At 34.2% G+C, this 23,546-nt stretch overlaps 1 protein-coding gene across 1 annotated transcript in view; it reads right to left on the bottom strand.

Moving 5' to 3' along the window:
- Positions 1-532: 532 nt before the first annotated feature.
- OTOGL (otogelin like) overlaps positions 533-23,546 on the bottom strand; it is a 148,810-nt gene continuing 125,796 nt past the window's right edge. The window contains exons 45-58 of the mRNA XM_019918727.3: positions 22,298-22,483; positions 20,680-20,892; positions 19,854-19,958; positions 19,102-19,209; positions 17,635-17,736; positions 17,013-17,117; positions 16,888-16,928; positions 13,588-13,651; positions 12,323-12,501; positions 11,759-11,863; positions 9,109-9,228; positions 7,665-7,710; positions 2,356-2,435; positions 533-1,801 (exon numbers count right to left, since the gene is read on the bottom strand). Coding sequence (XP_019774286.2) covers positions 1,601-1,801; positions 2,356-2,435; positions 7,665-7,710; positions 9,109-9,228; positions 11,759-11,863; positions 12,323-12,501; positions 13,588-13,651; positions 16,888-16,928; positions 17,013-17,117; positions 17,635-17,736; positions 19,102-19,209; positions 19,854-19,958; positions 20,680-20,892; positions 22,298-22,483 — 1,655 coding nt within the window. The 3' untranslated portion in view covers positions 533-1,600. The remainder of the gene's footprint in view (positions 1,802-2,355; positions 2,436-7,664; positions 7,711-9,108; positions 9,229-11,758; positions 11,864-12,322; positions 12,502-13,587; positions 13,652-16,887; positions 16,929-17,012; positions 17,118-17,634; positions 17,737-19,101; positions 19,210-19,853; positions 19,959-20,679; positions 20,893-22,297; positions 22,484-23,546) is intronic.

Here is a 23,546-nt window from a genome sequence, read left to right on the forward strand (position 1 = left end):
TTTTAACCAAATAGATTTGATTCAATCTATATGTTAACAGGAATCAAAGAATATTGAAATGTTAATGTCTAGTCAGAACACTTCTAAGTGTTATTAAGTGCAAATAAGATAAAATCAATTTTTATATACAGTAGATACTGGGGCTTTGCAGATGCAATGTTCATTTGATTCTTTCATCCATTTCTAAGTAACCCTGGGGGTCCCAAAATATCTAATCTGTTGTAATTTTTCTGGGTAGCATGGTTTTGAAATAGAAACAAATCATCTAGCTCAGCCTAGTCATCAGGTTCCTACATCCACTTTTCAATGCAGTTTTACTCTTCTCTCATTGATGTTCAACTTCATTTGATCCTCACAACAATCATACCAAGTGGGGCATTCTCTCCTTTTTACAGATGAGGAAAATCAGATAATTATATACTGTAAGTGGCAAACAATTGGGGGGTTTGCAAAGATCTTAGAATATATTCCTTGCAAATGTCAATAATCTACTGTCTTTAAAAAGTGCGGCATTCCACTGTAGAACTACTAATACATTCAAATCATTTTATTTCATCCTTCATTGGCAAAACAGCAGCATGAACAGAAAAATAGCATGCAACTTCAATAGTTAGGCAAATACATCTCAAAAATCAGATGTCTATGAGACAGTAAATAGCTAACTAAATGTTAAATAATAACAACATATTTGAAAACAGTTTTAATGGTACAAAAAATAAAAGCCCGAGATCTCCCTCCTCTATTTAGCAAATGATGCTACATTTCCCCGTTCCTTATTATTCAGGTAACTATTACATGTATGTATATACATATGTATGTGTGGCATTTTTTCCTTGTTTTTAAAGGAATTGAGTTTAAAATTCTTAATTCTAGGCAAAGCAAACTCCTTAAGAATAAAAGGTTCTGTGATACACACCTTCCCATACTGTTCAAAAGGAAAGAACATATTGCTGGAATGTCAAAGATGTACACTTAATTCAGCTGTTAACATGAATTCACTATATCATTACACTGGATGAATTTGTACAAGTCACATAGCTTCTCTGGTTATCTGATAAATTTGCAAAATAAGGGAAATTTGCAATAACACTCCTAATATCCACTCAGACTTCAAATAATCTAAAATCCTATTGTTCTATGATCAGTCTCTAAGCGTACCACTCTTTATGACTATCCAGATGCCACTATTAACTGATTACATTTACCAGAATAAACAGTAGCAATGAAGAGTATCTTAATTCGAATAGCTATGGCAGACTTTTCAAATTAAAAAGAAAAAACTATTGAGTGAAACTGAAAGAATCCTAGGAAACAACCTTCTAATAGATGAGAATATAATTGCATGCTGCAATTATATACATAACAGCATTTCAGCTGAACACCTTAAAATCATTTGATTCTCTAGAACAGACTAAGTCAATAAATCTAGTTTTTCCTGGAAATTTTATTTATTTTGTAGCAAGTGTTAAATTGCCATATCCCATAGTCTGAAAAATACATTATTAAACAGTATAAATCTGCCCAGTGCCTTAAAAAGAGTGATAAAAATTAACTCCATTTGACCTTATGATGTTGCATAGAGTTCTTGGAATCCAAGAATTTAATTCCACTGGCATGTGCAGTCTATAGGTTCCTGGAGAGTGTGCAGGACTTCAGTGCCATTGCCTGAGCAATACAGTGGCACAGTAAAGTTCCGCACCCCATTTTCACGACAACACTTACAGAATCTTAGATGGCTCTCAATATTGATGTTAAATATGGTAGCTGATGGGCATCTTCCATCGCAAGATGCAACATTTATCTGTAAGAAGAGATGAGAAAATTGTTTAAAAAATTTTAAAACAGTGATATTGATTCCACTAAGGTAGCACATTGTTTGTCCAAGATGGCAATCTGACATAATTCAAAGTATGAAATGTGCACACATAACTAGACAGATCTATGGAATATAGTAATCACAATCTAATGATTCTATTCTAACCTGTATTGTATCACAATTAAGTAGACTATAGAATCAGACAGGTCTTATTAAAGTGGGAAAAGTTAGAACTAAGACTATTTTTGCTGATTAAAATTACACACTTAAGACAATATGTGGTTAAATATATTTAGGTTTAAACTTCCATCTCTCTGTATTGCAATTAACATTCAGAACTGTTGATTATTTATGCCAAGAATAATTCATACTTCTTCACAAACAGAATATTTTAATATTAGAATGTAGGAATAATCTCCAAAAGTTAAATATTTTAAGTGTTGGCATTTTGTTGGCTTACAAACTTACCAGTGCTGTGACACATATACTTCTGGAAAGACACATACGCTTTATGTAACAAATGATATTTTTCCACTTACAGAGGTTTGACTTATACAGTCCTGTTTCCTTATGATTGATCTAATAATCACTTTCTGGCATATTCTTTCGTCTCGTTTGCCTGATAAAATACAGAATGTATTTATTCATCAAAAGTCCGTATCAAATTGTTTCTTAATTCAATTAAACATATGAATATATTTATAATTGAAAACTGATATATTTATATAAAACATATTTCTATAGTAAGAGATAGTGAGAATTTTACTCTTACATAGTGTATGTTAATATTTATTTTCAACTTTTCTCATATATTTTCTAGCTTTATATTTATCTCTTTATCTTATTGTCTTAGAATAATTATCATAATCATAAATCAAACATATTCCACACATGGAGTAATGCTAACATCAACCTGTGTCAGATGTATATTTATTATTATATTTAATGTAATATTTATACATTATATTTTAATGTAATACATATTTACCTGTACATGTACAGGTAAATATACATGTACATAATTAAGGCATACATACATACATATATATAAATCAATTTTAAAATATAAACTGATAGATTTAAAATCACATTATCTTAATGGATATTAATGTAAAATTCAAGAATGTAACTGAATTATTATCAACCATGTTGAAATGTATGGATGACTCATACTTGATTTTATGGCTCTGAAATGATGTCACAATTTCTAATGAAAACACTTTGTATTAATTAATCTATTAACATGCTTCTGTGTGCATGATGTATTATCACTTGATAATACACCCAATAATATATAGTTAATGCTGTATGACAGAGAATGTAATCCCTGAATCAGGATACAAAACAACCAAGGTTCTCATCTCACTCTGTTACTAATTTGCTCTGTCATTTTAGGAAAGAGACTAAATCATTCTGAGTTTCCTTGTTTGCAAAAGAGGAATTAGAGCTCCAATCTTCAAATGAGTTTAGTCACAAAATCTTTATTTAAAATAAATGTTTGAGGGCTTCCCTGGTGGCGCAGTGGTTGAGAGTCTGTCTGCCGATGCAGGGGACACGGGTTCGTGCCCCAGTCCGGGAAGATCCCACATGCCACGGAGCGGCTTGGCCCGTGAGCCATGGCCGCTGAGCCTGCGCGTCCGGAGCCTGTGCTCCGCAATGGGAGAGGCCACAACAGTGAGAGGCCTGCGTACCGCAAAATAAATAAATAAAATAAAATAAAATAAATGCTTGTATGAAATCCCAACATGTGAAGTATATAAAAGTTAAGCCACTCTGGTTCAAGCAGAGATGGGTAGCAAAGACTGCCTGAAATTAAACTGTTCTTGTCAAGGTCATCCATGACTTTCAATTACTATTTTCAAAGATCACATCTCAGTTCTCATCCTACTTGACTTCTCAGCAGTGTTTGACTCAGTCCATCACTCTCTCCTCCTGGATACACTTTCTGCACTTGGCTTCCAGAGCGTACTCTTTGCTCTGCCTCCCATCTCTTTGTGGCTCCTCCTCAATCTCCTATGCTTGTTCTTTCTCCTTTCCCCGACCTCCCAAATACGGTGTGGACTGAGGCTCAGTGTTGGTGGCAGAGGGCAGGCTGTTTTGTTCCTTATGATGCTTTCACCCAGTGGTTACTTCATTAGCCCTTCTATTCTCATAAGTTTTAAAACAAAGAATAGTCAAGAAGGAAACCATCTTTGACATGACCTATAAGGTCCTTATCTTCTTCTATCACTTTCATCCCTGTGCTGTGACTGTACTTTGCCATTTCCTCCACCTTGAACACTCTTCACTCTACCTGGCTGGCTCCCAAGGACATTCAGTCCCTATTCAAATGACACCTCATCACAGAGGCATTCTCTAATCACCCACTTAAATGAACAACCCAATTTCCCTCCCTCTCCATCACTTTTATTCTGCGCTATTGTTCTTTATACCATTCATCACTACCTGACATAATAGTGTATATTTACCTCTTATTGTTTCTTCCCCTTCTTGATAACATACACTATGCATGCAGATATTGTTTCATCCTCTATCATGGTCCCAGTGCCCTTTTAAAAGGGTGTCTGGTACGTGAGAGGCACTCAGTAAAAATCTGTTTGTGTTAACTCATTCAATGAATGAAACTGGGACAGCATAAATGTATTGTTAGTTGGCTGGATTTGTTCGTGCCAAGAGCCATTTCCTATTTATTCCTCAGAGACTTTATTGTAACACATTTTGTTTAGCATAGCACCTGCAACAATACGCAGTATGCACAGTCTCTCTGATAAAGCCTGGTCACCCAAAAGCAAAGACTACAGACGGGGGTTCTCTAATGCCAAAGTAGAAACTACTTCACAAGGCCTTATACATCAGATGAGAGAAAATGAGGGGGCTTGTTATTATTCTGTACTTCAAAGAGCTTGGCAAAATTGAAATATCCTGAGGCCAGGCACTGGAGAGGCCTAAATCTACTGAGTATTATTGATTAGTGTGATACACTTTTCTGAACCTTCATTTCCTCACCTGGAGGGAAACCATACCTACCTCCCCACCTACCTTCCAGAACTGTGGTGAAGATTCGTTGCAGTACTGTCTGCTATGGGTTTAATAGAGTGTTGACGCGTGACGGACAATCAATAGTAGCAATACGGTCAAGTCAAACAGATCTTCCCGTCTGCCCTCAGATAACATAAATACACTCACTTCTCTAATAATTAAAATGGGGTTACAGAATTCAAGGTGTTTACATTGCAATGTGATTCTATTCCTATATCTCATACCTATGGAAGAGTCTAGAATCTAAAGAAGCAGAAGGAAAAAGACATGAGAGCATAAAAATATAAACTTCCTTAGATTCTGGAGCCTAAATTTCACTCATTGAGTTCTTGATACAATGACTACTTGATACACATTAGTTTACATTTGATTCAGAGAAAACAATGAAAAACTGCTCATTTCTAATGAGCAAAAATTTTCATTAGTATGTGTCTAAGAGCCCCAGTAATTAAAAAGCATTAAGTGGTACTCTATTACCCACTAAAATCCTGGCAATATAGCTGTTATGGGTTGAATTCTGTCTTCCAAATACTCCTATGTGCCTCAGAATGTGACCTTATATGGAGATAGGGTTTTTTTCAGAGGTAATCAAGTGAAAAAGAGGTCATTAGGGTGGGCCCTAATTCATATGACTGGTGTCCTTATGACTGGAAATTTGGAAACAGATCCACTTACAAGGAGAACACCATGTGAACATGAAGATGGCCGTCTAACAAGCCAAGAAGAGAGGCCTGGAGGAGACCCTTCCCTCACAGCCCTCAGAGGGTATCAACCCTGCTGACACCTTTGTTTTAGACTTCTAACCTCCAGAACTTTGAGACAATCAATTTCTGCTAAGTCACCCAGTTTCTGGTATTTTGTTAACAGCAGCCCCAGCAAATGAATACAAGAACAAATTGGACATCCGAATGTTTGTTGTGGGTGGGTATGAATGTGTTGGATTTTACTTTTCACACCTCATGTAAATAGACTCTGTCGTTCCAGCCCTGCACTGATGAGCAGACATCATCAGTCAACCTCTGCCCTCTCCTAAAACTTATACTGATGATGTTCCAGAATATCACTAGCGGTTAAGAAGCAGGCTGTGAGATCAGGCCTGGAGGGAAATCCCACAAGAGGTATGACTTAGATGAGTTACTTAAACTCTCTAAACTGAAAATCAGGATAAATGCAGAACCCATCATCGGAATTTTGTGAGAAATAAATTGTCAGTAGAAAACAGGTGAGTTTCTGATTTATAAGCTGTTATTATGTTCCATAATATATATTTTACTTATGTTTCATCAAAATTTTAATTTATTTTTTTAAAGATAATTATTTTATTTTTAATGAATTAATTAATTTATTTTTCACTGCGTTGGGTCTTCGTTGCTGCGCGCTGGCTTTCTCTAGTTGTGGCGAGCGGGGGCTACTCTTCGTTGCAGTGCATAGGCTTCTCATTGCAGTGGCTTCTCTTGTTGTGGAGCACAGGCTCTAGGTGCGTGGGCTTCAGTAGTTGTGCCTCGCGGACTCTAGAGCGCAGGCTCTGTAGTTATGGCACACAGGCTTAGTTACTCCGCGGCATGTGGGATCTTCCCGGATGAGGGATCAAACCCGTGTCCCCTGCATTGACAGGCAGATTCTTAACCACTGTGCCACCAGGTAAGTCCCTAATACATTTTAATATTGTTTTCAATATGACTAACACCTCTAAATAGACAAGACTATTCTTACATATTTATGGGATTCAGCCCTTTATGAAAGAAGTTCAGAAATCTCCCTTGAGAGGCATGATAATTTGTGTCTAAAAATCCAACCCTACACAGTGGCATTATTAACCTGAATTGTGTTGTAGACTTTTTTCCCACAAGCTTCTCTAAACAATGTTAAAATTACTATTTATGCCAAGTTTCCTAAAACTTTTTTCTTTTTTTTGTTTTAGTATTTTCATTGGATTTTAATAACTTTATTATATGTGAGATTGAACATTTTTTTCTATTATTAAAGTGAAATTTGCATTAAAATAAAACTAACCATTTTTAAATACACAATTTAGTAGCATTTAATACATGCAAAATGTTGTACATCCACTACCTTATCCAATATCAGAACATTTTCATCACCCCAGAAAGAAACCCCATACCCATGAAGCAGCACTCCTCCACTCCCCTCTAAAACGTTTTTCTTGACATAAATTCATGAACACAAAAAATAAAATCATAAACACATAAATAAAAATGGTTGCATGAATACCCCTCTATTCTATTTCAGTCCTTAAAATCATTAAAACGCACTATGAAATAAACCTTATAATTCAAATAAATATATTGCATGCACATAATTTTGTCAAAATAATTATGGGAAGTTTTATATATATGATTTAAATATAATTGACTAAATTGGTATTTCTCAAATGTATTATACAGAACCATAGATTTGTTCAAATAGGTTTGGAAAATATCACACTTTCTATATCCTTATTGACGTCTCATCATAACCTCCTTTGTGTAGTTCAGCCTGTTCAAAGCACATTTGACCATAGGGCACTTTCAAACTTAAAACCTACTGAAATCCTGTGCAATACCTTTTGAAAAATGCAACAATAAATTTCTAATATTTAAATTAAAATTCATCTCAATTAAAAACTTATGCTCCAGAAGATAGACTAAATTACAAAATAATCAACCGCATGATAAAAACATTTAAATAATAAACATTATAAAATTTGTTTCCCTCATTGCAACATAGGAACTGAATTTTATGTGAAAAAATGATAATCATGAGCAATTAAAACTAATCAAATTAATGTATGTAATTTGTCTTCACTTACAGATCTTGCAACAGCCTTCATTATAAAGCTTTACAATCCCTTCATTCTAGGAAGAAAAAAGGAATAATGTTAAAATTCAGTGTTTTGTCATTTCATCCTAAACTAGAAATAAAAAACCAACTTTCTCAATATTTTCACTAAACATCACAAAGACTTTATAGAAAGATGATTGAAATTTAACAATTTCTAATAAGAATTTTTGTTTGTAAAATTAGGAGCAGATATTTTGCTTAAAATTTGTTATTTCTTCATTAGTAATATGAAAAAGTGCAAAAAGATTAACTTACTTAAAAGAACCCATTTTAAATACCACAAAAGATTTTCTTACCAAATCAAAGTACTAATAGGGACTCTAAATAGAGGCTATTATATCTTTTAAACTCCTCGAAACAATCTGAACTACTTTTTGAGACTAGACTGAGTTCCTGAATATAACTGAATGTTAAAATGATGTCTCTTTTTCTTTAATATTTTATTATTCAAAAAAAATTCCCCACTTCAGGATGTCTCTTGACAAAGGCTAAATAAAGAAAATTTCATCTATTTTGGAATTCTTACAGTAAGTTGCTAATTGCTTTTAGTAACTTGCTAATTGTAATTCAAATAAAAGAATTTATTCTATAAAAATGAATCTGTGAAATAAGATGATGCCTAAGATTCCTTCAAGAGCTGAAATTCTATTACTTTAGTACATATTGTATCTCACTAGCTAGCCAACTAGCTAACCATCATCACTAAAACGGCACATCATGAAAAAAAAGTGAAACTGTGCTATTTCTCCACACTTAAAGAAAAATATTGCCTCGCACAACAGAATAAAGCTTACTTTTCATTAGGGATTATTATCTCCTAAATAATTAAGGCTACAAAGAATCTTTTTTTAAAAATTGTGTGGCTTTTGAAAACCTACTCTCCCAATAGGCTCTTCTACGAGAGAAAAGGGAATTGGAAGAGCAAAACTAAAGAATCAGCAATGCTCTGGCATGTGCTGAGTTTCACAGTGGCCCATGCTCAGAGAAACTACGGCAAATTTCACTTAGGCTAGTATGCTTTAAACAGCGAATGACAGCATAAATCTGCTGTGTGTTTAAGAAAGAGAAATTTGACCAAGTTCTGATTGATTAGTTTATTAATCCATATGGAAAGAAGAGGCTAAGTTGGCTGATCAAAGGATTTTTCAATAATCCTTTGGTCTACATATTAAAAACCCAGACATAGCATCATGTCCATTCAGGGAGACTCAAAATTATTTGGAATGCCATATATAACTCAAAGTGTCAAACTGAGAAAATATAACAGAGCTTTTATGTATACATGAAAACAAAACATTTAGCAAAATAAATAAGCCATAATGTATGTATGTATGACCTTGGAAAACATATTAATGTGTATTTTCTAAATTATATTTAATGCCAAATTTTCTTAGCTATAACAAGGTACAAACCATTTTGCATTCAGTCTCATTAAAAGGGGGACAGACCATACTGTACTTCAGAATCATCGTCCCTTCGTCAGTCTTAACACATTCAAATGTGGTACAATTATAGTTCCAGGTACTCCCCTCCTAAAAATAAAAGAGAAAGTTACTGTTTGCTTATTAAAATCTGCTATATTTCTTAAGTAGAATGTTTCCTATCCTGTTGAATCAAAAGTCAAGATTCAGAGAGCTTCTTGTAACATAAAATGTCCATCTGCCAATGTCCCCAAACTTATCTAAAATAATTAAAAATACATATATGTGGTATGTGTGTGTGGGGGTGTTTTGGTTTCATACTAGAACCAAGATGTAAATGTGAAACAAAGCAACAGAGAGGAAAGAAGCAAATAGGTATCTTTTTCTACTACAAAATTAATTATCTAACGTGGCCAAGTGTCAAAGGTCTTGCTCTAATATTCCCTTACTAATTATAAAACAACAAGTCATAATACTTACTACACCTCCTCTCTCGAGGTTTGTTTATTTTTCCTTCTACTCCCTTATCACCAAAAAATTTAAAAATCTTTGGATGATAGTGATTATTCACTGTGGTTCTAGTTTTCTATACCTTCTGGTTATTTTTAAACATATCCCTATTCTTTTAACAACTTTTTCAACATACTAAGTGTTTACTTCATTCTTTTTTAAAAAATTTATTTATTTTATTTATTTATTTTTGGCTGCATTGGGTCTTTTTTGCTGTGCATGGGCTTTCTCTAGTTGTGGCGAGCAGGGCTACTCTTTGTTGTGGTGCGCGGGCTTCTCATTGTGGTGGCTTGTCTTATTGCGGAGCACAGGCTCTAGGTGCATGGGCTTCAGTAGTTGTGCCACTCAGGCTCAGTAGTTGTGGCACAAGGGCTTAGTTGCTCCGTGGTATGTGGGGTCTTCCTGGACCAGGGCTCGAACCCAAGTCCCCTGCATTGGCAGGCGGATTCCTAACCACTGTGCCACCAGGGGAGTCCCTAAGTGTTTATTTCATTCTTGATTTCAGAATTCCTATTTAGAAATAAAATCAGCTGAAAATAACTATTATATAATTATTAGGCTGTAATTGTTGATATATTTTTTTATTTTATAACCTGCATTTTAAAATGCTAGTCAGACTCTGACTTGAAGATTCCTTGTGAACCAGCAAAGAATTCTGACAAACTTTATTTTCTGTAGATTCTATTTTAATGTATAAATATCATCAGGTCTTCCATGAATCTCAACTGGAAAAGATCTACAAGTCCAGGTATAAAAGAAGATAAAACATTCAAATTTGAATATTAATTCTAATATTCAATTCAAATAGTACTATCTAATTTATCTGAAATCAAAAATTACTTGTTCCATAAGAATTAGATTTCTAGATAACTAAAGCTTATCTTTGAAAGAGCCAAGAGATAACAATCTTCATATATGTTTACCTATATTACATTACTTGTTGTGTTCTCAAAAAATATTCTAAACATAATTTAATCTTTCATTTAAATTTCAGGGCTATCACAGGATTACTGACATCTATAGAGTTTATGTTGCTTTTACTAAATCCCCACATGACAGTATATTTTCAAGTAGTCTCTGATTCCTTTTCTCTCACACCTATGTCTCCTCATTTTATAAGTTTCCTTTTTCAAGTCTCCCTCTTTAAAATGATATAATATGAAACAAATATTGCTATGATTAAACAAATAAACAATATCAACAACATTATCTAAATCAATAACACTATTTTTCACATAATTATAAAACAATAGACTATGAAACAGTAAGATAATTGTTCACTTTTCTTATTTAATAAAATGCACAGGATTGGAGAAATCTCTTTTTCTTTTGGGTCTATGAGTAATCCCTTGTACTTAAGAACAACATAAAGAAGACCTCCATATAATTAAACTATTAATGGAAAAAATTTAAGGATAGCAATAATAAATTGGAACTACCTTCAGGTAATGTAAATTATAAACAGAATTTGTGAGCCTCCTAAATCTGATGACATCACTAACAACTGTACTAATCATGGTTCCATTCTTCTATTCTAAAAAAGGAAAGGAGTAGGTCAGTCTTCAAACCTCCATAGAGTTATTATGAGATAACAGAAGAATTCTGAATAATAATTTTATTGTTTTGGGCAGAAAGATGTGGTATAGCATTCATTACTCTTGGGATCTTCTTTTTAAAAATTTTTTCAAATATTCTTAATCTTTTGTCATATTTACCCACTGAAATCTTTGATACCTGAAATAATAAAGTGCTAACTTGAGTTTCAGATTTCTATCAAAATGTTTCATTTCAAATGAGTGAATAAAATAACATTGTTCTTTTCCTTTGTTCTAATTGTTAGAAATCAACATTTCTCAAAGTCCATTCCTAACATCTGGGGAAAAAAGTAAGGATCTATGATAAAATAAGTTTGAGAAACCATTTTAACATGCTCCTTTACAACAGAAATCAGATACTTTAAAATGTAACTGTCTTGTGTGTTGTAAGCATGCTGTATATGGGTGTGCTTGTTATATGTGGAACACTATGTGTGTGTGTGAGTGATATTTTTCAAATTTGTGGAACAGCTTCTTTAGAAAATAGCACAGACAGCTACCCATGGAGCACATTTTAGGAACGAAGAAATTCATACCTCATATATAACTGATGTTCCATTTTCCATTTGAAATTTGCAGGATACATTTTTGCAGGTACCACAACAATCATAATCACTTGGCGATGGAGTGTATACCTGGTGCTGTGCATAATAATAATAATTTGAATTAGCCAGTAACAATACTGATATTTTTAATGAATTCATTCTGAAAGTGCTTCCCAATACAACCTATGCTGTCTCAGAGCACCTGTAAAGCATTTCTGAGGTTGAATTTGAAGCACTTCAAATAATAACTGACTTTATATAGCTGTATTAGAAGTGAAGTAGATGTTAACCTTTACATCTAGCAGCCAAGATTCATCAAGTAGATTTAACAAGCTCAGGTCAAACAAGCTGTATAGGTAATAAGATTCCTGAAGCTCAAGGTTATACACAGGAAAAGGAAACTGCATTATATAGATAAGTTACAAATTAACAGATTATTAAAGAACTATTCAAGTGTATATTTTTAACTTACGGAGTATTCACTCATTCAAATTCTACAGCTGCCATTTAAAGATTAATTAACTCTCACCAGAATGACTTACAAAGAATACTTACAACATCACATTCTTTTGAACAATTCAACATTGTAAAATTCAAAGTGTGGAAGCCTGTAAGGTTATCTTTCTCTTCTAGACACTCTACCATGTAACAAAAGTCCCCTTCCAAATACTTTATCATAGATTGGCCAGGATTCAATACTGATACTTCTTGAAACACACACACATCATCCTTTTCTAAGAAAACAAAAAAAGTCAACAAAAAGTACTATATTAAGTTTTTTATTAACTGATCATTGGAACTTTTATTTAAGTTTATGTTTTAATTGTGATATGCAATTTTTTCAAAACCAGTAAAGATCTTTACCTTTATATATTGTTAACAGCTCAAGAGTTCACTTAATAATGAATGTAGCATTTATTCCTTAACACAGAGTAAGAAATTGATTCCTAAACTCAACTGCTATACACTGTTTGAACTGCCTCTAAAAACTATACTTTATAGCAGATTCCAGAATTTTAGCCCAAAGTGATCATCAAGCTACTTGCTGTTCCCTCTTCTGGAAACATAACATGACAATTTTGGGGAGTGGATATAAATGGAGGCAAAATCTAAATCAATAACAGTAGGTCTCTTCATGAAGGGATTGTGTAACATTTCATGTTTTTTGTTATTTTGAGAGATTTTTCAATTTTTTGTGTTGCAAAATAAAGTCATAGAAATCATACTTTATGATGAAGGTAGGTGATATAATGTGCTATCACATCATTAAACGTGGCTCATAGTAGGCTAGAATAGTGACGAAGAATGCAGCTCAGAAGCTCTTTGTGCCTTGCGAACATAGGATTTAACTCTTCTCTCATATAAAAATACAAAAGTTTTAAGCTATTAAACAAAAGTTTATTTTCTATTAACCTACTAATACTTAATATGAAGATTTGTTATTTCATAGAAAAATCAACCTTATGCTTTGCAGTGTTAACATCAATAATAATAAAACAGTGAGCAAAAATCTCTTTTAGATGTTGTCTACTTTTAAATTAAATTATATACACTAAAAAGAACCCTGGCATCAACTTTAAATTCTGTGAAGCCTCTGAAAATGAATCATTTTTATGTCCTGTTACCAAGTTTCTCAGAACATTTAGGAATATTACAAAAGAGGAAATTGAAAAATAAAAAGTACACTTTTTATACTTAAAAACTGGCCAATGGCTTAAAATGTGTAGTACATCTCAAAACTTATTTTTAATTTATTCATAGTAAACAACAGATATCAATAATATTCATTATCATTTAAAAGTTTCAAAAAACATAGTTACCACAGAGATACTGTACACATCCACAGTCACTCTGAAAGTTGAGGTCTATTGCATGAAATTCTCCCTATTAGAAAGATATTATTATATGACTTATCAATATGGCTTATTATATTACCATTGTAAAAAAAATGCACAATATAACATCTAATAAGTTTCCTACCCCACAGCCACATAGCAAGTTCATAAAAATATCTGACAGTGAACAAGCTTTGATTAACCCAGTGGTCATTTAATTAGTAGCCTATAGAAAATACTCACAATAAAAATGTGATCATAGACCACTCAATCTCTCTAAACTTAAATTTCCTTATCTATTAAATGAGTGAAGGTGGATAAGATGATCTTTATGATTTGTCCTAACTTTAAAATTATATTGTTAGATTCTGAGCTTCTAGTGGGCAATTAGAGATAAAAGAATGCTTGCTAACCCTAGAAAATTCTCTTGATGAAAATGTTCTTGATCTGCTCTGTAGAGGTGGTCCAGAACTCTGATGTCTGCATCAGAGCAAGGCTTCTTTAGCATATAAAACAAGAGCAGAAGAGTGTAGTACAATGATTAGTAGCACAGGCACAGGAACAAGACTGCCCTTGTGCCAAACATGCTCTGCTACCTAATAGCTCTGTCATCTAGGGCAGATTACTTAGCCAGTCTGCTCCTCACCTTCCTCATCTGTAAAATGGGGATAATAATACCGTCTGCCTCAGAATTGTTGAAAGAAATAAATGGATCAACATATTTAAAGAGCTTAAAACAAGCTGATGTACAGAAAGTGCTATAACCTTTAGCTGTTAGTAAATTGCTGTTACAACCGATGCTTAAACTTTTCCCTACTAGGGAAATGGTATAGGTTCTTCTCAAGCGTAGGACTCAGGCTTAAAGTTTCAAGGATTGTATTTTAAACATCAACTTTTCCTGGGTGTGTTTAATTTTCATATGACATCAGTAATAAAAACTAATTTGATTCTTGACACAAAAAATAACTCAAATTCATAGTAATATGTAAAAGGCACTTTTCTCCATAAGCTAATAATATCTCACTTTTTATAGTGCTTTACGAGATGTAAAGTAGTTTCATAGACATTAACGCCTTTGATGTTTTATGACTTTTAGCCATTATACAATTCTAATGGGATTGGAAATAAAATATTGGAATACAGAGCTAAAAATAATAATAAATCAAACTCCCCCACTGCATAAATTACTCCAAAAGATTAGATAGTGCTTTTTTAAAATATATCATCTTAGGGACTTCCCTGGTGGCGCAGTGGTTGGGAATCCGCCTGCCAATGCAGGGGACACGGGTTCGATCCCTGGCCCGGGAGGATCCCACATGCCGCGGAGCAGCTAAGCCCGTGCGCCACAACTACTGAGCCTGTGCTCTAGAGCCCGCGAGCCACAACTGCTGGGGCCCGCGCGCCTGGAGCCTGTGCTCCGCAGCGAGAGGCCACCGCAATGAGAAGCCTGCATACCGCAGCGAGGAGTGGCCCCCGCTCTCTGCAACTAGAGAGGGCCCACACAGCAACAAAGACCCAATGCAGCCAAAAATAAATAATAAAATTTTTTTAAAAAAAATATATATATATCATCTTAGACACTGAAACAAATATTTAGCAATTTCAGGAACAATGGGTCAGGTCAATACCTTTGTAGAACAAGGAATGTTAAAAATAAATTGCCTTGCATGGGCGTTTAGACACAACCCTTGGTCTAATTCCTGAAGATCTCAGTCTATCATTTACTCTCTCTAGACCTCAGTTTTCTTACTTATAAAATGAGCTAAATATATCTACTTTGTAAAGATTCAATGAAATAATATACAAAACTTGTTATGTAAACTGTGAAGAACTTGAGAAAAATACAATATCAGAATTCTACTCTTTTCTGTAGGTTATATAGTGTATACACAAAATAATCCAAGAGAATTTTTATGAAAGTTACTTGTAAATCTTAAACATTGTATGCAAATCACAGATGGTAACTCATCATTAGAGTAAATGTTAGATTAATGCTTTTTTTTTTTTTTTTTTTGCGGTACGCGGGCCTCTCACTGTTGTGGCCTCTCCTGTTGCGGAGCACAGCCTCCGGACGCGCAGGCTCAGCGACCATGGCTCACGGGCCCAGCCGCTCTAAGGCATGTGGGATCCTCCCAGACCGGGGCACGAACCCGTGTCCCCTGCATCGGCAGGCGGACTCTTAACCACTGCGCCACCAGGGAAGCCCAATGCTTTTTTAAAGTACAATTTAATTAATTTATTTGACATACAAAAAGCTGTACGTAATTGATGTATACAACTTGACATATTTGGAGATAAGTATACATCATGAAATATCACCGTGCCATAGACCTATCCATTAACTGCAAAAGTTTCCTCCCACTCTCTTATTTATTATTATTATTATATTGTGGTAAGAACACTTTGCAAATTTTAAAGTCTACAATACAGTGCTGTTAACTATAGTCACTATGCTGTACAACAGTTCTCCCAGCACTTATTCATCTCGCATAACTGAAACTTTGCACCCTGCTTTTTAAAGGAAACAGTGGCATCCTAAGAAGGGTTCTGTTACTTTAAAAACTGCCTCATTTATTCCCCTGAATATAGCCTTGGCCTGAAAAGTCTGAATGAGTTTCTAATGATATACATTGTTTGAGAAGGAAAAGAAAAAGAAAATCTTTGTGAAAGAAAACATGTCTTCTTTGATAAATAAGGCCAGGAATATATTATCTTTCTCAAGTCTTAGAGGCATACCATGGAGGTAAATATTTAAAGAAAAAACAAAAAGACTTGTAAAGCACCATAACCAGTGATACCAGAGTGATACCAGAGTCATAATTATTATTTCTAAAAATTAAATTTTTGGAATTTCTATAAGGTTTGCATGTTCATACATAACCCCTAACAAGGTACAGACAGTTACATGTTTATACCCCCTCCTCCTCTGAAACAGATGCATTGTTAGTGCACTTTCTTAAAGAATCATTGGAAAACCTTTCATTATTGAGGTAATATATTTTCAATACTGTGCTTATTTTAAGACCGGTGAACTTACGTAGATATAAGGCTGGTAGATTCAGTCACCAGTGGAAAAAAAAATAACATATTGATTGTACTTTCCTGTCTCAAGTATAATTTAAAATGTTGACTGCTCCCTAATATCAGAGAAGATTTAATCTACTTCAGTACAACTTAAAGAGAATAATTCCATTAACTCTGAAAAGAAATCAGAAATGAAAGCAATAAAGAAAGAATAAACTGATTTAAATTATATTAAAATTCAATAAAAATATGTGTTCTTACCACTTCACAAGTTGGCACAACAAGACTTTCACAGCTACATTCTAAAAGGCAAAAAACAACATATTTATATTGATCGTATATATTAATACATTCTAGTAAAACTTTAAAATATGAAAATTAGTTACCACAGTGCCATATTGGACAACATTGACCAGATACATTTTCTTTCACAAGTTTCATATCTTGTGCACAGTCGAGTAGTGGCGTAGGACAGAGATTTGGCTCACACACTAAATAGAAAAATAACATGAGTAAAGATTAACTTCACGTAGTTGCTGGTTTTCACTAGCTACCATTTAGTTCACTGCCATTACTGATGTGATACATGGACTTGGATCTCCCCAGAGCTGCCTCTCCCATCACCCAATTGCAGTGTGTTGGTAAGGACCGAACAAATACAAGCACATACAACAACAGTAGTAGAACTAGGACACACTCATCAGGTTAAGAGCCCTGAGAAATGGCAGGGGGGCAAGAAGAGAAAGGAGGTGAAGAGGGTATGGAATCACGTGTATATCTAGAATGTCTAGGATGATGAGAAAAGTCATAGCTAATCTATTTTGGGGAGGTAACAATACTGTCCAAGAAGCACTCTTAGATGTATGAAAACATTACATGTATTTAATATGCTAGAACTCAACTAAGGTCTCATATAACAGTACAATTAACATGCACTGGCCTTCTTAAATATTGAACATATCTAGATATTTTTAATTAGTTAAAATATACTTACCACAGTATACTTACCACAGTAATACTGAGGACAACAGAATTGTGTAGTATTAAGATCCACAGTGAGAAATTCTCCGTCAGTACATAGTGGAATAGGTTCAGTGCAGGATTTGCAAACTAAAGGTGAAACAAAAAGGCAAAGTCGCAGCTGAGCTAAAAACAAACTAGTTATCAGTTCAGATTACTGTACACATATAAAATCAAAATAAAAATACATTATGTAAAACAAAATAGGAAGCAAGGAAAATAAGGATTTAATAAACGGATCTCCTTATTTGGTCATAAAAACAATAATACTATCTGAGTGTATTGCTTTATACTTTCCCAAGCACAGTGACACAGAAGAACCATCTTACCAGAAATATAAGATTTCAGGAGTAATTTGTTCTTACTAGGATCAAAATACCATTGATATACTTATTTTTCTTAATTCACTACTCTGGATCACTCCCATGAATGAACAATGTAGTAGGCACCTGTTCTTCTGAGCTCTTAGCATCCCTCTTCCAACTTTGATAACAACTCTCTTAATGCACTTGAGGAAACGCCTCACCTACGCAGCCTTGGAGTGACTCTTAATAAAGGTGCCTCACTCTTACCAGGCCCATGTGTAGGAAAAACCCACTTTAGATGAATGAGAATGTCTTTCTATAGCATTTGAGTCATAAATAGAGGCACATCGAGACGAGAAACGGATGTTGCTGACTCAATCATTAGTGACTGACACCTAGAGAAGCTGGTTTCCCTTCTTCCCAGGGCTTGGCTGAATGCTTCATCTTGATTCTACAAAATCTTGATTCCCCAATTCTCCCAATAATTGGTTGTGCTTAAGCTAGCCAGAATCAATCAGTTGTTGCCACTGCAGTCAAAGAACCTTAAATGATACAAAAAGAAGTGTTTTGATCTACAGAGGTTTATCTGAAACCTACATTAATCAACAGCCTTTGATATGATAATTCCTCAGTGAAATGGTAAAGAGAATTCTTTATTTTTCAAAGTCTAGTTCGTCAGAATATTTAGCTCAAATTCAGTTATTTCCCAGACACCTTTCATTTATTTCTACCATTCTCTTTTCGAGATCATCTGCTTACACAGGATATACAGGAGATGAAGTTTTAAAAAGGTGAGCTGCTTAGCAGAGTTGTTTATTTCGTTGGTTTTTCAGGAAAGCCAGGGCTAAATTTTTCTCTAAAAAGAACTAGGTGTTAGCCTTATTTTTTGTTTTTGATTATATTACCTTGATCATGTTTTCAATGATATACATAGTCTTTGTCGATAGGGAAAAGTAGTACTAATTGAAATAATTGTCAAGAATCATTTAAAATGTTGTACTTTCTTTTCTGCTATTCTTGTTCAGTTGAATTTTAAGAGTATATCAGCAGAATATTGGTTACCATTGAGTCCCATGAAATTCATATGAAATGAGAGATTTTCCCTAGACCCTCCCTCTTCTTCCAGGAAATGACCTCACAGAATGCTTACCACAGGCAGGAGGAAAGCAGCAAGTCTCTTCCTCTTGAACCTGAAGCATGAACTGGTCTTCTCTGCATTCTGGCACTGCAATTTCGGGGCATTTGAGTGGGTCACATTCTGCAGAAACAGTCCAGAGATATTTGGAAATGTGTATAGAGTGAGACAATAAATAAATGAAATAGTGTGGCTCAGTTCTCTTTGAGTTTAGTGATAATTAGCTCATTAAAACAATCTTAATCTTAGAGGAAATATATAGGAAATAGCAGGTTATTTATATATAAAATAAATACTTTTACATATAAAATATATGTAAATAAACATTTAAAATATATATATAACATTCTATTAATCATATATATGATTAATCATCTGTATATATGTATGTATATGTGTGTGTGTATATATATATATATATATATATCTATATATATATCTCCTGCCATAAAATCTTAGCAGAAATATATAGGAAATGGCAAATTATTTACAGTTAAAATATACAAATATATACATTCAAAATACATATTTCCACTGAAATTACGGTTTTTAAAATGAGTTAATTATATATATATAATAAATAGATTTAAAGTTCATATATATACATATTTATAAAGAAATTGCAGGTTTTTAAAAAGCTACCTTTAGCAAGACAGCTCTGCAAACAATCTTTTATAATAAATTTCCTTGTAGACACAAAAATGAGAATTTAATCCACTACTCTGAACAGTGAACCTCATTCTTACTTTTCCTAATTAATTACTCACCACATTGGTACTGTGGACAGCAAGAAAGAGGGCTATAGCCAACGATCAATTTTTGACTATCTGTACATGTTGGAATGGCAGTTTCACACAAAGTCATGTCACAGCCTGGAAATAAACAGAAGTATTAAATAATCTGTGAACACAACTAAAATCCTGTGTTTCTAACTCAAAGCAGGGAAATGATTCTCACTATGCATGTTTTTACACTACAATTAAACCATTCAGCTCATAGAATGGTCATATGTGAAAAGGCAGCAGAGTTAAGGTCACCTATTGTTGTCTTTGACCCCTGATTGTCATAAGTCAAAGATTCCCAGATCTTTTATCTTCACGTATTTCTGAATATTATTATTTGATAATAGCCAGAGTTTTGCATGTCTATTTGCAAAATCAACAAAACTATAATGAAGTAAAACTTGCTTTGAGAAAGTGTAGGTGACATTTATAGCAATACTTTCATTGCTACTTTAACCCCATACATTTTTTTTTGCGGTATGCGGGCCTCTCACTGTTGTGGCCTCTCCCGTTGCGGAGCACAGGCTCCGGACGCGCAGGCTCCGGACGCGCAGGCTCAGCGGCCATGGCTCAGCGGCCATGGCTCACGGACCCAGCTGCTCCGCGGCATGTGGGATCTTCCCGGACCGGGGCACGAACCCGTGTGCCCTTCATTGGCAGGCGGACTCTCAACCACTGCGCCACCAGGGAAGCCCCAAACCCCATACATTTTTTTTAACACCAAGCGTCATGCCTGCCCTGCTTTTTCACAAAGAATATCAACATATTTTGTGGCATTAACAGACTGTAAGGCTTCAGCCTGCATACATACCGCAAACTTCCTTTGAACAGCAGGTCCACTTATCAATGAAGCCCAGGACGACTTCAGCTTCTCGTTCACAAATTGGCGAGGGCTCTTCATCACAATCAGGTTCTATGGGAATAATGCTTCCATTCTCCAAACATTTGTACAGGGCACATTCGTCAATGCCCCCATTCCAAACTTCCCCAGCAGTTCGAGGCTGGTCTTCACTATCAGTGCACGCTTAAAAAGATGGTCAATGTTATATCACTTAGAACCTGGGCACGAAAATAAACCAAGCTGTGATGTTTTGATTTCAGACTGTGACTTGGCCCAGTGACACAGGTAACATGTCACATTATCTATCCTTTCTCAGCTTCTTCTTTTTGTTCACCAGCTACTAGCTTTCATTTTTCTTTAATGAAATTTTTATATTCCACAGAAAATATTTTTCCCTTCTACAACTATCTGTAAATTTGCATGTCCTCTTCTATAAATAAGATGATTTGTTAATTTTTTTAATTCATTTTAAGTCTTGTTAATACAATTTATTTCGCTTGAACAAACTTGGTAACATAAATTTTAATTGGTTTTAAAATATCAACTATTAAAACTGGTATTAGAAAACAAGGTAGTCTCTACCTCACATTAACATGTTTGTCATATCAAAATTCAAAACATTTCAGCTTTAAAATCTAAATGTAGAAAGTAGGTAGTCAAGCAAAATATTATTTAGTGACTCTATTACTTTTATTATGAATGTTTTACATAATGATAAATATGGCCCTCTAGTAGTTCTTTTAAGGAATAATAAAGATAAATGAAGTGACCACCATATTCCCAGCCTCCAGTGAATTTCTCTTACTTTATTTACTACCAAACCAATCTCACAGGTCCCTAAAAACAAATATAACCATGTATATTCTCAAATTCTTCCACAAATACCTTCTTCAGTGGCAAACACAAACTTTTTTCTGAAACAATATATGCATTTCACTTCTACTTGCCTTTCCCTTGGATTAGTAGCGTTACTTCTGACCATAACAATGAGCCCTATGATAGATAAAGTACTGCACTGCAGTTTTCTCAGTTGGGCCCTTTTTTATCCACAACCACCACGGAGACAATGTGTCAGGATAAAATGGTTTGAAAATGAAAGTAGAAATACTCAATGTTTTCTCCCAGATAACAACACTTTCTGAAATTTCTTGAGTGTTTATTTTTCTCTAGGCATTGTTACAAAACTCTTTCTATTATTTTATGTATCCCCACACTAACCTTGTGGGATAAGTCCTATTATTTTCCCCATTTTGCAGATGCATAACCTCAGGCTCATAGAGGTAAAGCTGAATCATTAATACGTGAAATAATTGAACTTTCAATTCAGTCCACACACTATTCTCTTAATTTGCCATATTCTTTTCCAGTTATTATAAGCATAAGTAGAGATTAAAACATACCACCACCAAAGTCCCTAATTCTGGTAACTTCAACTGAAATCATATTAAAATCAAATTACATACTCTCTTCCTTTCCAACACTTAAGGTGACCTTTAATCAGTCTTTCTCAGCACATCTCTCCAAGTTCTAAAAAAGTATTATTTATTTGCTGAGTCCCTAAGATGTCATTTTGTACTTCTCTGCTTACCACATTCTTCCTCTGGAATGCACTGAGTTGACTCTGGCCTGTGAAGAATGGTTCCATTTTTGCACACACAGTCTTCTCTTAAATCCAGACATGAAGAGTGTCCATAGAACCATCTGTTCAGACATGTTCTTGCTTCACAAGGTCGCACGCAGGGTTGATATTCCTTCCCCTCTGGGCAACTCAAAGCTATAAATAATAGAGGATTTGTGGAATTTGCTAATGATAAAAGTGACCTACTTGAATTCTAGTAAAAGGAAGAAATGTTAGTTTTCTTTCTGAAAATAAATTTTGCACATTTTCAGTCTCCTCAAAGTCCACTTTTCATGTATTACTTAACTATAAATTAGAAACAAAACAATCAATGAGTATTTTTGGCCATCTTCCAGGTGTCCAGCTAGTATTATGTTATAGCAGGAAAAATTCATCTGATTTATATCAAATAAATACGACCAAAACGCAGCCCAAATTTGGCTGGCATAAATATAGAGTCAACTATTATGAAGTTACTGCTCTGTGCAGTAGGAGGAGATACAACAGTCCACACAGAATAAGCACAGAAACATGTTTTAAATATGCAACTCAACCAAGTCATAGAAAAGGAAAATCCCGCGTATTTAGGCTTAATCCTTCACTGTCAAAAGAAACTACCATTGCTGAGCAGTTTCTAAATTATGTTTCAGAAAATTCTTGTTGATTTTCAGTGATCTTAAAAAGTCATACTGTTAAAAAATGAACATGCAGCTGGTGGAGGTGTAAATTGGTAACATCTTAGTAGAGAACGATTGTAATAATAAAACTGAAGATGTCGTATGTTCCCAGTGAATCAAGTAACCCCACTCTTGAATAGTGAGTACCTCTGGGAGAGTAGGGAGAGGAAAGGGACAAGAGAGGGTACACCATGAGCTGCTTTATTTCTGAAGTGGAGTCATGTAACTGGTGTCTGTGATATATTATTCTTTATCTGTGCATTTTATTCTTTTGGGGGGGATGAAAACCTTTTATTTTGAGCATTTTAGTAACATTCATTTTGAAAACCTTTTACCATTGAATGGCTATAATTAAATTAACAATATTTTCTGTAAAATGTGCCCAAGATTGTTGAAAAGTTTAATAAAAAATTTGTATGAAGTTATAACTTGATGAGAAAGCTTGAGCCCTATGTATAAAAATGGGCAAAGGATAAATATAAAAGAAAAAGGAAATACAAACATGTATCTGGAAAAATATTGAACCTAGATATTAATCAAAG

The sequence above is a fragment of the Tursiops truncatus genome, chromosome 11 (assembly GCF_011762595.2).
Source record: "Tursiops truncatus isolate mTurTru1 chromosome 11, mTurTru1.mat.Y, whole genome shotgun sequence".
Lineage (NCBI taxonomy): Eukaryota > Metazoa > Chordata > Mammalia > Artiodactyla > Delphinidae > Tursiops > Tursiops truncatus.